The 16,732-nt window shown below is 41.2% G+C and overlaps 1 protein-coding gene across 5 annotated transcripts in view; it reads left to right on the top strand.

Annotated features, from left to right (window-relative positions):
• Window positions 1-6,146, top strand: part of LOC115218826 (gastrula zinc finger protein XlCGF26.1-like) — a 30,750-nt gene extending 24,604 nt beyond the window's left edge. For all 5 annotated transcript variants that reach the window (XM_036509335.1, XM_036509337.1, XM_029788769.2 and 2 more), the window contains one exon: window positions 2,788-6,146. In XM_036509335.1, the coding sequence (XP_036365228.1) occupies window positions 3,363-5,345 (1,983 nt within the window). In that variant the 5' untranslated portion in view covers window positions 2,788-3,362 and the 3' untranslated portion in view covers window positions 5,346-6,146. The remainder of the gene's footprint in view (window positions 1-2,787) is intronic.
• The last annotated feature ends 10,586 nt before the right edge of the window (window positions 6,147-16,732 follow it).

Raw genomic sequence — 16,732 nt, 5'->3', positions numbered from 1 at the left:
TGTAACTGACTGACCTCGATTCTAAAATCGATGGCGTGTCTCAAAATTGGAAGCTATTATTATTATTAGTAGTAGTAGTAGTGGTGGTGGTATGGGGCGCATGGCTCAGTGGTTAGGGTGTTGTACTCACGACCACAAGATTGTGGTTTCAGTTCCTAGGCCAGGTGGTGTGTTGTGTTCTTGAGCAAATCACTTCGTTTCGTGTTGTTCCGCGATCACTTCAACACGTGATGTGGGGTACACTTGTGCACCTGTTCAGGTAACATTGGTTTGATAGAAGGGATGAGCTGATGTGTGGCACAAGCATTTTATCTCTAGAAACAAATCATTTTTACCAATCGTTTGGCAAAAGCTGAATATTCATACGTCGTCTTCAGTGGGAGAGGCCATAATTGTTATTATTATTGAGTGAAAGAGCAGTGTGTGCCATCAGAGTCACATTGGGGCATAAATATATGAAGCCCAGTATACCTATCTGATAAGGGTACACCAGGCACATACATCACAACCAAGTGTGTGGAACATAATGCTCTCATATCAAGATAAACAGCACATTGACCTTGCAGGTGGCACCCAGTTAGGATGTTTCTTCAAGTTGAGTAGCCCATCCCACTCAAAAGGTTCCTGAGTAAGGGTTGTTTAAGGATGTTGAACAGAGGTGTCCAGAGGTGAATTATTCAAACCCAAAGAATTCCTCTCAACACGTGGCTATGATGCTCCCCCACTACTTCTGCTCATGATCAGAGATGCAAATATCGTCAGCCACTAAGGGACATGTTCAACTGGTTACGGTCAAACAACCGACAAGCAAATCTGTGGTATTGAGCAGAATATTTGCTGTAGTCCCATCTTTTATACCAAGACAAAACAATGTACATGATAACACTTCCAATCAGTTAAGATCAGAAGCCATGAGAACCACTGCCTGGTACTGCATCAGGGCATTTTATTATTATTATTATTTATGGCAATGAACTATTGGAATCGTGAGCACACCAGGCAAAATGCTTAGTGGTATTTTGTCTGCCGTTACGTTCTGAGTTCAAATTCCACCGAGGTCGACTTTGCCTTTCATCCTTTTGGGCTCGATTAAATAAGTACCAGTTACGCTCTGGGGTCAATATAATCAACTTAATCCGTTTGTCTGTCCTTGTTTGTCCTCTCTGTGTTTAGCCCCTTGTGGGTAGTAAAGAAATTGGTATTTTGTCCATCTTTATGTTCTGAGTTCAAATTCTGCCAAGGTCGACTTTGCCTTTCATCCTCTTGGAGTTGATGAGGACCAGTTTAGTCCTGAGGTTGATGTAATCAACTTAACCCCTCTCCCAAAATTTTGGACCGTGTGCCTGTAGTAGAAAGGATTATTATTATTATTATTATTATTATTAAGGCAGCAAGCTGGCAGAATTGTTCGCAGTCTGAGCAAAAAATGCTTAATCGGCATTTTGTCTGTCCTCATGTTCTGAGTTCAAATTCTGCTGAGGTTGATTTTGCCTTTCATCCTTTTAGGGTTAATAAAATAAGTACCAGTTGTGTACTGGGGTCAATGCAATCAACTTGACCCCTCCCAAAATTGCTGGCCTTGTACCAAAATTTGAAATCATTAATATCATATTACTAGTATACCCATATCATCAAAACTGAAAACAGTCTTAATAGATACAGAGGATGGGGCATCCAGTGAAATCAGGTTTTTTTGATATTAAAATATTTTTTGAGCAAACTCATAAAAATTGACAGCCAATATTTCACAAATGTGCATAAATGCTTTCTGCTGAAAAACAAAATGATGGACCACAATACATCTATAAGCACTTTGATGGCAGCTGTGCTCTGGGAAGTGACATCTTTTTTACTAGTTCAGGCGACTCATGCTTATTTATTCACATTGTTTTGAATTAATCATGCTTTATCTCGCAACTTGGAGATTTTAATGATGTGATTGTTTATTTTTACAATGGCATTGTAGGGTATGTGTGAGAGAATGGATCTATCCAGTTTGAATACAAAACAGGTAGAATACTTGGACTAGATCTGGCTGGACTAAATGCTAAAGGGTTAGTAATAATTAAATTTCAGTTAAAAAGAAACAATGATGCCAGTCATCCTTCTAGAGGCAAGGAAACTGTCCATGCAGTCCCATCATCATCATCATCATTTAACGTCCGTTTTCCATGCTAGCATGGGTTGGACGGTTCAACTGGGGTCTGGGAAGCCAGGAGGCTGCACCAGGCTCCAGTCTGATCTGGCAGTGTTTCTACAGCTGGATGCCCCTCCTAACGCCAACCACTCTGTGAGTGTAGTGGGTGTTTTCTATGTGCCACTGACACAGGGGCCAGAGGAGGCTGGCAAACGGCCACAATCGGTTGGTGCCTTTTACGTGTCACCAGCATGGATGCCAGTCAAGGCAATGCTGGCATCGGCCATGTTCAGATGGTGCTTTTTATGTGCCACCAGCACAGGTATCACAACCACAATTTCCATTTGATTTTTTAATGTTGATGTACTTGACTCAATAGGTCTCCTCAAGCACAGCAGGTCACCCTACGATCCAAGGTAAGCACAGCAGGTTGTTTACACTTCCATCAAATAGCTGACCATTCTTTAATCCACTTTGGATTATAAGAAAGAATCAGATCTTAACAAATCTTAAGATTAGCCCCTTTTATTTTCTTTTATTTAAAATTTTGTTTTTGTCTTGTTACTTTAGCAATGAAAAATGTCTTCATTAAATTATCTGCATTAATTTTTAATAATTAATTCATTTTGTGTTTTTTTCCATTCTTCCAGGTCTCTTCTCTCTCTGTTGCTAACAGATACCTGTCAGATGGTTCCCAGATGTAATTCACCGGATTAAACCGAGCACCTAACAAACCCCTGCAGAAGCTGCTCTGTATGTCAATAGGGGATCTTTGAATAAACTCTTCTGCCAATGTGACGGTGTTGACATCCCAGAGATACCCCTTCGATCCCACCACCACCAAACACACTGTCAATTGACAGAGAATCTCCTGAAATCAAAATGTCAAAGAATTGATGAAATCTTTTGATAATTAATTACCTGTCAACTATGTACCTGTAATTAAGGAACATATGTATGTATGTGTGTGTGTGCGTGTGTTTGAAAATGTGTGTTGACGTAAAATCCAACTGTTTGGTTCTTTAGTTTATTTTAGTGTCTGCAGCCAAAGCCATGCTGGAGCAAAGTAATCCTTTGACCAAAGTACTTTCAGCCTGTGGAACCAGTTGATAACAGATGCTAGACTTGGCAGGGTGGTTTCTTCAGTTCTTCTTCTTGTTATAACGCTACAATTCTGCTCTCCTCAACCAAACCTGCCGCTACATAACTCTTCTAAACCATAAACATGTATTCCGTACAGTCTGTATACACCCCAATGGGGAAACAGTTTTTTGGAACCTTTGATTTCAATGGTGGTAAAAATTACCCTCCCACTTCGGAGCCCGAGACAGAGACCCCACCTACCAGTACGCCATCATCCAATACAGGGATTACATCATCAACCAATACAGGAATTACCAACAGTATAAGTTTTATGAACAATTCCTACCAGCATCATCATCACAGACAGATGACCATTCAGCATAGTTTGGCCCATAAGAAACCATATCGATGTGATATTTGTCGGAAGGGGTTTTCAAGAATGGCTAATTTAACGAACCACGAACGTGCGTCTGCTGCAGGTTTGAGTCAGACCCACTTCAGTTGTGAATATTGTACAAAGGCATTCAGCCAGCGAGATTATCTGCGGATACACGAACGCGTTCACACTGGAGAGAAACCCTTCAAGTGTTCAATGTGTGAAAGGTCTTTCAGCCATCAGACCATTCTACAAAACCATGAACGAGTTCATACTGGTGCGAAACCCTACAACTGTGCAATCTGCAGCAAGACGTTTGCTCACCAGACAACGCTGGTCAACCACCAGCGCATTCATACTGGTGAGAAACCGTATCGGTGTTCGATCTGCAATAAAAATTTTGCTCATCAGACTACGCTTATAAACCATGCGAGAACACACACCGGGGAGAAACCATTCAAGTGTTCGATCTGTATGAAAGCGTTCGCTCACCAGACCACGCTGATCAACCATCAACGTATTCACACCGGGGAGAAAACCTATCATTGCCCGACGTGTCTGAAGACGTTCGCTCATCAAACCACCCTTATTAACCATCAGCGGGTACACACTGGCGAAAAACCTTATAAGTGTTCAGTTTGTGACAAAATTTTTTCCCATCAGACAACACTGACAATTCATGAACGAATCCACACGGGCGAACGTTTGTACAAATGCAGCCAGTGCGAGAAAAGCTTCACCCATCAAACCACCTTGAAAAACCATGAGCAATGCCATTCACCTGAAAAGGCTTACAAATGTTCGATCTGCATGAAATCATTTGCCCATCAAACATCTCTGTTGAATCACGAACGTGTTCACACAGGGGAGAAACCTTATCATTGCACAACCTGCTTGAAGACATTTGCACATCAAACCACACTGAAGAACCACGAACGGACCCACACGGGCGAGAAGCCCTTCACGTGCTCAATATGTCAGAAATCTTTCACACACCAAACTACATTGCTGAATCATGAGAAGACTCACGTTGGAGAGGTCGTGGTTCCACCAGTCTCAATGTCGGAGAACACCCCCGGAATGGTGTCCCGCACTTCAGGGTCATCATCGAACATATTCCACTGCACCATTTGTAGGAAGTCTTTCTCTCACCAAGCAGATTTGAAGAGCCATGAACGAAGTCATGTCTCTTCTGTTGGCAACAGTAATAATAATGAAAAGCTCTACAGCTATGATGGTACTTCCTCCAGTAGCATTCAGCCACCGTCTGGGTCTTCTGTTTCACCTGGCGCCGGGGCAGGTGGCGGCGGCGGCGGTGGTGGTGGCAGCGGCAGCAACACCCCAGGAGACAAGACCTACTCTGCCACGTCCTTGACTCAGCATGACTCCGATACTCCACCTTCCAAGTCTAACTCCCATTCATCTCATAATCGAGGCAGCAGCAGCAACACCAACTCCACGAATCAATCTGCCTCTTCTAATAATGCGGACAAGCACCACAGGGACCCCAACAGCCATCCATCATCATCCCTTTCTCCGCGATCCAGCGGGTCCCATCAGCAGACTCAGTCCCACTTAACCTCCAACACACCAATGCAGATGTCATCCTCTTACATCCATCAAATGTCATCCCACTGGGACAACAGTTACAGTTGGCCCAGGGGTTTCCCAGTGTCTTCAGGATGGAGCCCTACGTGGCCTAAACCCCCTAACCCTATCCCATCTGTACGACAAAAAGAGTTGACCTAGATATTCGGCTTTACTTTCAACCCACAAAAATCACATGAGAACGGACATTCATTCACACCTGTAGTTTATGAAATTACCTTTCCACCTCAGCCTACGACAGATCTACTCAAACAGTTGTCTTCTAAGACTCTTACCTTTTCTTTTCAATCGCAACTCTATCTCACGTCAGCTGCAGCTTTGATGACAGGTTCACCTGATTTTTCAAACAGTCATTTCACTACAATTTCTAGGTTGTATCACAAGGCCTTCTTCATCTCTCTTCTCTCTCACTCACACAAATGTTCCCACAGTCAACCATTTCCCCTCCTTTCTCACTAAATATTTTCAAGTGTCTATATTTGGTGGAAGGTTACCTTATTTCAACCAAACTGATCAATACATTTTCAATAATTCAATACAACCTCAATCGATCAACTTGACAACTGTGTAACACTCTCAACGGGGTTGTGCTGTCTGCTGCAAGTTGCCCGGCCGGTTGGTCGTAGCAGCTACGTAACATCATTGAAATTTGGTTAAAAATTCTAGTTACAGAAGTAAGCATCACCTAGAAACGTGAATTAGTGCAGCCAATTATTAAATATATTTTTCAATCCTAGTTGTAATGTGATGATGGCTATCTTACAGTTTTATTTCAAGATGCCGGTGAAAGTGTGAATTGATCAACAGCCAGTGGACGTTTTTGCTGTTTTGTAAAGCAGTTTATATTTTACACTTTGTGTATGGATAATGTTACCGAATTTGATGTGGTGAATGAAATTACCCAGTTGTATCAGGAGTTGATTTCGTTGAGAAGAAATGAAACAAAAAAAAACTCTTGTAAAATATGCAAACACGGAGGCGATAAAGTGGAGGAAATTTGAACCTTTTAATTTAAAACAACAAAAAGTATTGGCTGTCAGCCCTGTAATATGCAAACAAATAATCATTTTTGATTGAAATCATTGAGCTGTATCAACACAAGCTGAAATCTAGAAGTTTGGGGACTGGATTTTTTGTGAGTCAACCTAAAATGTTGTGCAGCAGATTCTCTTGTCTTAATGTCAGTCTTACAATTCAAACAGTCAACCATCGCATTATAACTGCCACCAGACCTTTTGGACAGCAGTTGCAGTATATTTATGTATTCTATCAAAATGTAACTCCTCTCTCTCTCTCTCTCTCATACATACATTCATACAATGTATATACATACATACATCTATATATATATATATATAATATGTTATATAGGAAACAGCTCCTTATTGTCGCATGACAAACTGAAACAAGAGGAGTCTGACTCGTTTTTGTCTATTATTTGGGATTTTTTTTTCACTCTTACGGTGTCTCATTGCTTCCTTAAAGAATTTATACATTTTAAAAATGAAATTGCATCCAATTGGCACTATTAGGGTCAGTTCCACTGTATCCGGCCTGTCTGATGGGGATTTCCCCATGGCAGAGATGTAGCAAGCTGGAACAGATGAAAGCACCGCATCAAAGTGAGTGACTTTATTCTCCATCAATTTTTACCATTCCCCCGCCCCCCACTCTCCTCTCCCATAGAATTACCATCTAGGAACCACCACTAATAACCGTTTTGTCTGTTGCTGATATCAGCTTGTACTCGGAAGCCTTTAGATGGAAAGTGTAATTTGGTTTTTGTGTTTTGACGAGAAGATTCTTCCTGGAGCCTAGTCCTTTCCCGATGCCCCTTGTTGAAAAGGGAAGCAGAAACAGTTTTTCCAATTTCCTCAAATGACAAAAAATACAAAACTGAAAGTGTCACCGTCATGTCTGTACCACCATGCTATTTCATTACCTTTATTCCATCCTGTCATTAATTACTTTGGTCAGGTGTTACAGCATCCTCATCCACCTCACACTTTTATTGTTTCAATTCTGTTTTTTTTTTAAATATAAATCTGTGTTGGAGAGAAACACAAATGGCTAACGTTTTGTATCACACTCAATCAAGACAGACATACAAGCAACTTTTACATGCAAATAATAGAAAGAACAGAGCTTTCCATCTGTGTTTACTCCATAACTTTTTTATCTGTAACTCACATTCATACATATACATACGTCTGTGTGTGTGTATATATACAATACATACATGCATGTGTGCACACATTCAAACATTTAAACCATAAGCACCAATGCTTATATAATACTTATAAAAATAATTACCATGTTCATTTATAACTCACAGGTATAAAACACGAACAAACTTGATAAGATGCATTATCATTACTTACATGCCTACCTTATATATATATATATATATATATATATAAGATCATCATTTCATGTCCACTTTCCATGCTGGCATGGGTTGGACAGTTGAACAAGATCTAACGTATCCAAGACCACTTGTTGCTCCTGTGTTTGCTTTGGCAAGGCTTCTAGGGGTCAGAGACCCCCTTCCTAGAATGAACCATTTTATAGTGTCCTGAATACATTTTTCATGACACCAGGTGGGGGTTGCCTTGTAGGTTATAGACAAGAGAGAGCATTGAGAGAATGTAGGTGGGTGGGGAATACCAAAGGAAGCAACACTGTTGGAGAAGGGGAAGAGAAATTTTAGGAGGAGAGTGAGGGGAGGGGGGTTAACGTGCTGATAGTAAGGGATTCAGTTAATGGGTCCAGCGATGGGGTGGGTTGATCTGTTTGCTATGCTTGAATGGGTTAGACAGTTCTTCAGGGTCGAAATAAGTTCTTATTAGAATACATACATATATATATACATCGGGCTCTATAAATATCACTGAAAATGTCCAAAGAACAACTTCCGCCACATTCCAGGGAGAAAAACTAGAAGTAGTTGATAGCTTCTGTTACCTAGGTGGCCAAGTCAGTAGCAGGGGTGGATGCTCTGATAGTGTAACTGCTAGAATAAGAATAGCCTGGGCTAAGTTCAGAGAGCTCCTACCTCTACTGGTGACAAAGGGCCTCTCGCTCAGAGTAAAAGGCAGACTGTATGATACATGTGTATGTACAGCCATGCTACATGGCAGTGAAACATGGGCCGTGACTGCTGAGGATATGCATAAGCTCGCAAGAAATGAAGCCAGTATGCTCCGATGGATGTGTAATGTCAGTACTCATACTCGGCAGAGTGTAAGTACCTTGAGAGAAATGTTGGACCTAAGAAGCATCAGTTGTGGTGTGCAAGAGAGACGACTGCGCTGGTATGGTCATGTAGCGAGAATGGATGAAGATTGTTGTGTGAAAAAGTTCCACACCCTAGCAGTTGAGGGAACCTGTGGAAGGGAGGAAGACCTGGGATGAGGTGGTGAAGCATGACCTTCGAATGTTGTGCCTCACAGAGGCAATGACTAGTGACAGGGGACCTCTGGAAATATACTGTGCTGCAGAAGACTCGGCAAGTGCAAGTGTGACCATAACCTTGTGGCCTATGCTAGGGGTGTAACCAGTCCACTTGTGCGTGCCTTTTCTTCATTGGACACTAAACTCTGCTTGCGAAGACCAGTTGAGGCAAGTGAAATCGAAGTCGAAATCAAGTTCGGTGACTGGCATCTGTTGCTAGTGGAGCGCTAAGAGTGCCATACGAGTGAGATCATTGCCAGAATAACAAGCTGGCCTTCGTGCCGATGGCACGTTAAGCACACCACTCAAGTGTGATTGTTACGGCATCGCTTTACTAGCACTTGTGCTAGTGGCATGTGAAACATTCGAGCAAGGTCGTCGCCAGTGCTGCTGGACTGGCTCCTGTGCAGGTGGCACATAAAAAGCACCATTTGGGCGTGGCCGTTGCCAGTACCACCTAACTGGCCCTCGTGCCGGTGGCACGTAAAAGCACCCATTACACTCTCGGAGTGGTTGGCATTAGGAAGGGCATCCAGATCAGATTGGAGTCTGGTTTGCCAGACCTCAGTCAAATCGTCCAACCTATGCTAGCATGGAAAACAGATGTTAAATGATGATTTTATATATATATGTTTGTTTGTTTGTTCCTTCTCAAGCCATGCCTGTCTCATAAGGGCCGGCTTCCTAGTTTCCTTGGCATAAAGGTTCCCCACCTGGATAGGACTCCAGTCTGTCACAAGTGAGCTGCAAGATGCAGGAGGAAAGAGTGAAAGAGTCAGCAGTTCACCATTACCTTCTGCCAGAGCCGTGTGGATTTTAGGTGTTTCGCTCATAAACACACACATCGCCCGGTCTGAGACTCGAACCCGCAAGTCCGCTGCTCTAACCACTAGGCCATGTGCCTCCACACATATATATAATTTGCCTTTAATGGTGGCACTTAAAGGAAATAAAGCTACAAATAACATAAACATAAACATTGGGTTTAGAAAACTCTGGAGAGAAACATTTGGAGGCTGCCCTTTCACTTTTCCTCTCCAAAAGGGTTTGTTTTTTACCTAATATTTATGTTATTTGTAGCTTTACACACACAATCTAATCAGACATGCAAGTAATGTATCATCTCTTGGAACAAAGTGGGATCCTTTTGGTGGTTGTCTGGCCCGTTAGAAATAGCAACCAAATTACATCCAGTCAATAGAAATGAAAAAAAAGGAACGCTTGACAGTGTTGTTCGGAATAGCTTCTTATTGACAAATAATGGATTAGGTCTACCATGTGATATATGTATATATATATATTTAGTCAGGTTGGCCCTTGCTGGAGCACTTCTGCTGAGAGAGTTGACTTAAGGCTAAACAACTGCATTGCCTAACGAGCTGGCTTTGCTAATTTTCCTAACGATATTGTTGTTGTCATGGCAACAGCTGTTGGATGGTATATATTGTATCAATGGCTTCCCTCAGCTCAATGTCCTGGACTTCATTCGGTCAAGACACACAATGGTGCCAGTGTGGACAGGCGAAAGTCTTCTCGGTTGATTTGGTAGTCAGAAACTAGAAAGAAACCCACACGTGTGTGTGTGTGTGTTTACATATGTTGCTCACTTAGTTGGAAATTGTTCAAGCTTTGGTGTTCTTGCAGTAAAGCATCTTCTTGCTTCCTGCCTTTGAAGGTGTGCAGAACATGAAATCCTTAAAAAAAAGGTGGGGGCCATCATCTGGCTGTAAAACAATACCTTAATTATTTACCTGTCTAACCCATGCTAACATGAAAGCACACAATAACGAACAAATATAGTTTGTGGTGTTTTGGGCCATGTCCCTTCATGTCAAAACCCTTTTTCAATGGTAATTATTTGAGTGAAATAAGTACCAGGGTCAGTATTATAGGTTAAAACCCATGAAAGCATTACCCTAATATGGTTACACTCCAACAACAGGAACCAGGACAAGGTGGGGGGTGCATTTATATACTTTTGGGAAATGTGTTTTAGAGTGACCACGTCCCTGTTGTTCTGTGATCTATCATTTCTTTCTCTGCTGCTGCTGTGTAGTGGTGTTCAGCCATAACGGGCAAGAGTGAAAACTGCAATACATGCAACTAGGGTTCCAAAGATGACAGAAGTGAGAACCTAACTAGCATTTTCATTATATTTTCTCTCTCCAAGAATAACCTCAGGTGTGCTTATTTTACTTTTGCAAGAAAAATGTTGACAGTGACTTCAAAGTTCCCTCTTAGTTGTCTTCATCAGACTGATGGAGGCAATTAACCTGAAACTTTGAATCCACTGCCTACCTTTTTCTAAAAGAAATAAAATAATGTCACCCTACTGAAATGGCTTGAGTAATCATTTAATCAGTGTTCCACTGGTTTCATAATTAACCAAACATAGAACCAACCACTTATCAATAAGCAGTGTGTGTATCATTACACATAATTATATTTTAGGATTTTGCATAGGCAGACTAATATTGATAAGCAGCTACATAATTCTTGTCCCATTGCCATTCAATTATGTATATTTATATCTACATACATAAATAACAAACAAGAAAGTGAGCACTCCACACTACATTGGTGGCTGAAGAATTTCTTTGAATAGTCAAGTGCTGTTAAGTGTGGTAGCAATTGCATGAAACCATTGGTAGCATACTATCAGCACTCAACTATTAAACAATGTGTGTGTGTGTGTGTGCACATTTGAGATCCGTTGAGCTATAATCGTCTTTTGTCCTGGAATCCAGGTGACTGAATTGACAATATTTATCTAGTACATACCTTATTGACCCTGAACAACTGAAAAACAGTGAGTAACAGTTGCAAGAGTAGAACTTGCTAATATGGAGTACCATGGTAGTTAAACTAGTTTCCAGTTCAACACCTGAACACGTTAAGATACTTCAATAGCAGAATGTTCTTCAAATTGGAACAAGCAAGACAATGACAGGTGCAAAATAAAATATCTGTGGGCAGTGGAGGGCTCCAGCGGATTTCTCTATCATACATGAACTTACTGAATCAGATTGCTGTCAGATATGTTTTTAAAAGGGTTATGAAAACCCTATTCGTATTGAAAGGATTTTCAAAATTTAGTAACAAAAAGTGCTTTAATGGAAATCCTCCGAGATTTGGTCGAACCACCCTGTTTCCAACTCCACCATCTTCTCATTTATTCTAATTAGTCTTGTAAAAAAAAGTGTCTAAATTAGTTGCTTGTGCCAAGGATGTTTGCTGTTTATGTAATCCACAAATAAAGCCAAAATTTCAATCTGAATATTGTAAGATGGAGCAATTTCCTGACTCTGTAACATCCCCCATTTATTAATGGGGTATCTAGCAATAAAAGCTAACCATTCTTTTGTCTTTAAGATGTCTTCATGTTTTATTTAACACCTTTTCAATCACCTGACTAATAACTCCTGCTCTATGATACAAATCCTTTACTTTGAAACTCGTTATGATTTCATGAAAAAAACTCCAAACACCAAATTAATGAGGACAAACTTGGATCACTCCAAGACTACAACACGACTGTCTCTTACCCCCCGCGATGAATTTCTTCATCCCCAAACCTCAGATAAGTTCCTTCACCCCTCAATAACTTCCATTTATCTTTTGCTCTCACATATCTTCTTATATTGTTGCCAGTTCAGATTCTCACCTGTTCATTGCAATTTTAGGTTTTATTTCAATCACAGGCAGCAAGCTCATAGAATCATTAACATGTTTGGCGAAATGCTTAGCAGTATTTTCTCTGTCGTTATGTTTTGAGTTCAAATTCCACTGACATTGACTTTGCTATAGCTACAACTGGGTACTGAGCATCAGAACTGCACCCTTCTGCCAGGCCAGTGTGGCAGTGTCAGATGACCTCAAGCCATTCTCTGGTGGAGAGAACTTGCTGAAGTCTTTGTCCTGCAGTAGGCTACCCATGGGTGATCTAATCCAAGCCAACAGGGGTTTAAAACCAAGAGTTTCAAGGAGAGAAGTTAGTAAATGACATCAACCCCAAAATGTGACTGGTACTTCATTTGATCAACCAGGAAGGTAATGGCTAACTACAGTTGTATCCACCATATCTCTTGAGGTTTAGCCTACCCACAGGTGTACTAAGTACCTTCACTGAATTATAGGTTATTAACAGGTGTCCCAGCTTCCTCTGCTGAAGTGATTGCTTCCCACAGGTATTACAACCATCTCTGCTGGGTTGTGGGATATTTATAGTTGACCCCAAAGCCTTTTCTTAGATGTAGGCTGTTGACAGGTGTCCTCGCTAGGGTGTAGGTTACCAAGAGGTGTCCCAGTTAACCCTTCAGAAGCATAGGCTACCAACAAATACCCCACTTAACCTCTGATGAGGCTAAGCTACCCAGCTAAGTGGAGACAACTGACTCAGCTGAGTTGTAGGCAACCAACCCCCCTATCCCTGTTACTTCTGATGAGGTGAAGCCTAACTGAAGTGCAGATTATGGACCGGTTTCCATCGCACCTCTACTAAAATGTAGGCCATTCACAGGTGTCCTGGCTACCCATGCTGAGGTGGTGGCTACCAAATAGACTAGTAAATCTATTCCATTCCAGTCGTGATCATCCAATCTTTTGTTGCACTTTTGATTAGTCACCAAAGTCAGGTAAAATTAGCCTACAAAGTGTTTCAGCCCTCCATTTCCACAGCCTCTGCGACCAATATTTTGATGAAAAATACACCTGTATGTTACAAAATGCAAGGTAGCTGTACATCGCTGCACATTCAACCAGAAGGAAAAGGTAATCACACACCGTAACTGGGAAAAGAAAGCTACTTTGAGTAGGAGTTGCTTCCCTTCGAGGTTTTAACATGGGCTAAAATCACGTGATCACAGCCATATTGTTTAGGTCCAGAGCTGCCCTGGATAAAGTAGATCTGATTATCAATGGTTTTCTCACTGCTATGACAAATTACACACTGCTGATATAACTGTGATGTTGTGGTAGACTATAAAATGTCTAATCGAATACAGCTGTGAAGTAAAACTTGGGTCCCTTTCCCTGTACCTAAAAGTCATGACCACAGCCAGAATAATTTTGTCTCTCCACTCATACATATACACACACACACATATATATATATAATGTGTGTGTGTCGAGGCGCAATGGCCCAGTGGTTAGGGCAGCGGACTCGCGGTTTCAATTCCCAGACCAGGCATTGTGAGTGTTTATTGAGCAAAAACACCTAAATCTTGACGCGGCTCCGGCAGGGGATGGTGGCGATCCCTGCTGTTCTCTTTCGCCACAATTTTTTCTCACTCTTTCTTCTATTGGCCTGCTCGCTTAGCCAATGGAGTGGCGTCATTTGAAGGCTAAAACAATGCAAAGTGCATTGTGACCAGCGATGTGTAGCAACATCTGATAGCCTGGTCGGTCACATGATTGATATATATATTGTCATCAGCAGCAGCAACATTTCTCCTCTGGGTTGGATGGTTTGACGGGAGATACTAAACTCTCCCGTCAGCTTTGACATCTAGAAATTCTGTACAGTGTACTCAGTACAAACAAGGGCCAGATTAAGACCCATAAAGATCCTGGGTGCTTAAAAGATTCTGGTGGGCCCATATATACAGGATGGGTAAGATATTTGAGGACAGATTTATGTTTATAAGAAAACTGTATAATAAAGAATATTTATCAAAAAATTCTATGAGGGTAAAAATAAACCTTCTTTTCTATGTTATTCAATAAAGCCACCTTCAGCTTCAACAACTGCTTCTAAATCACCTACATATTCGATTCAAGTGGTCCTGGTTCCTTTTGGACATTACTCTGACTATGGCAGCTTTCATAGAATCTTTGGTGTTATGGGTGTATTCATTGACCTCTCTCTCTCAACAACACTCCACATGTAATAGTCCAATGGACTGAGATCTGGGGAATTAAGAGGCCAAATGTTAGGGGTTACGTAATCATGAACATTTTCAGCCATCCATTCTGTTACTGGAGCCATGTGTGATAGTGCAGAGTCTTACTGAAACACATGTGGCTTTCCATTGTATACACTGTCTATCCAGGGTTTAACAATTATTTCCAAGACCTCAATGTAGGGGGCAGAGTTAACTCTAAGGCCTTGTGGGATAAAGTAAGGAGGCATCACATGTCCTTCATTGCTGACAACCCCTAAAACCATGACAGTTGCAGGAAATTCTGTATGCATAACACTTGGGACTTCAGAAGGATCTGCACATAAGCATCTGTCATTTCATTTTGATCTTTGTCAAAGTTTTTCTTGTTTGAGAAAAACCAAATTAAATCTTCTGCTAAATTTTTCAGTTTATTTAAGAGCCTTTTAGATCTGATGTAGTGATTTTCTTTTGCTTTTTCTGACCAATTGACCTTTCCTCATCATATAAGACTTATACCTGATGTCTTTGTGGACAACATTTCTGACTGTTCCTTCTGACCCATGGAGATCTTTTGCAATTGACCTCATAGACTTTCTGGGATTGTCATCAATGGTCTGTTGAGCTTACTGGATAAATTCAGGTGTTCTGATGATTTCAAAGTGTTTAGAATGTCTTTTATGCTTTGATACTGGTGATACGTTTCCATCTTCAGTCTCTAGCTCCTTACAAACTTTGTAGAGGAAAGATCAGGCAACTTTTAAAAATCGAGATATTTCTAAATTGCTATGCTCAGCCTTTATAACCACAATAACCGTATGCCTCTTCATTTCTTGAGAAAGCTGAGTGTCTGCCATTATTATTTTCTGAAATAAAGATTCTACAGAGTTAGCAAAAAATGCATCAATGACCCCAAAAAAGCTGTCCTCAAATACCTTACGCACCCTGTATGTAATTCAAAATATCAACTGCAATAAACCATAAAACAGTGTTCATTTTTGTAAACTTTAACTTTATTTATCTGATCAGATCCTCAAAATTAATTTTGTGTCTCACATCTCTACTAAGGCATTCAGCTTGCCTTGTTGAGGAGTTGATCTGATGGGATTTTTAATAAACTTCAACTGAGCAATTTGTGACCACCAATGTTCAAAATATATGAAAAGCAATGTCCACATTTGGGAAGACACACTTAATAAGGTTTATTTTAATGAGGTTAAAATGATTTCTTTTGTGCCATAAACTATTTACCATTTCCATGATGTCCTAAGCACATGCTTATATTGCTTAATGGTCAACCCAGCACTGATGCAAGCTATGGACACATATAAGGTGCAATAGAAACCACAGGAAGATTAACAGAGCAAGGAATCTTCCTCAAATGTCCAAGGGGATCCTTAGAATAGATAGCTTCTGTTATCTAGGCAACCAAATTAGCAATGGAGGATTTTGTTCCTTCTCAAGCCATGCCTGGCTCATAAGGGTTTCCTTGGTGTATAGGTTCCCCACCTGGACGGAACGCTGGTCCGTCGCAGGTGAGCTGCAAGATGCAGAAGGAAAGAGTGAGAGAAAGTTGTGGCGAAAGAGTCAGCAGAAGTTTCGCCATTACCTTCTGCCGGAGTCACGTGGAGCTTAGGTGTTTCTCTCATAAACACACACATTGCCTGGTCTGAGATTCAAACCCACGATCCCTCGACTGCGAGTCCGCTGCTCTAACCACTAGGCCATGTAACTCCACTAGCAATGGAGGATGTTGATCTGAAAGCGTAGCTGCTAGGCTGGGCAAAGTTTAGGAAGCTATTACCTTTGATGGTAAGAGAGGGCCTCTCTCCCTCAGATTCAAAGGCAGATTGTATGATGCCTGCGTGTGAACAGCTATACCACATGGTAGTGAAACTTGGGCTGTGACTGCAGAGGGCGTGTGAAGACTTGAAAGAATGGCACCAAAATGTGTTGAGAGAAAAATAGAAAAAAGCAGAGGCATCAGATGTGGTGTGCAAGAGGGAAGACTATGCTGCTATGATCATGTGATGCAGATGGATGAAGAGAGCTGCAAAAGAAGAGCCAATCACTACATGTGGAAGAGGTGGCCCCAGGAAGATAGATGAAGTGGTGAGAAATGATCTTCAGATGTTGAACTTCAGAAAGGAGACGAGTAACCAAGACAACTGATAATTTGATGTGCTTGTAAAGACA

The sequence above is a fragment of the Octopus sinensis genome, linkage group LG14 (genome assembly GCF_006345805.1).
Source record: "Octopus sinensis linkage group LG14, ASM634580v1, whole genome shotgun sequence".
NCBI lineage: Eukaryota > Metazoa > Mollusca > Cephalopoda > Octopoda > Octopodidae > Octopus > Octopus sinensis.
This window is presented reverse-complemented; position numbering and strand designations above follow the sequence as displayed.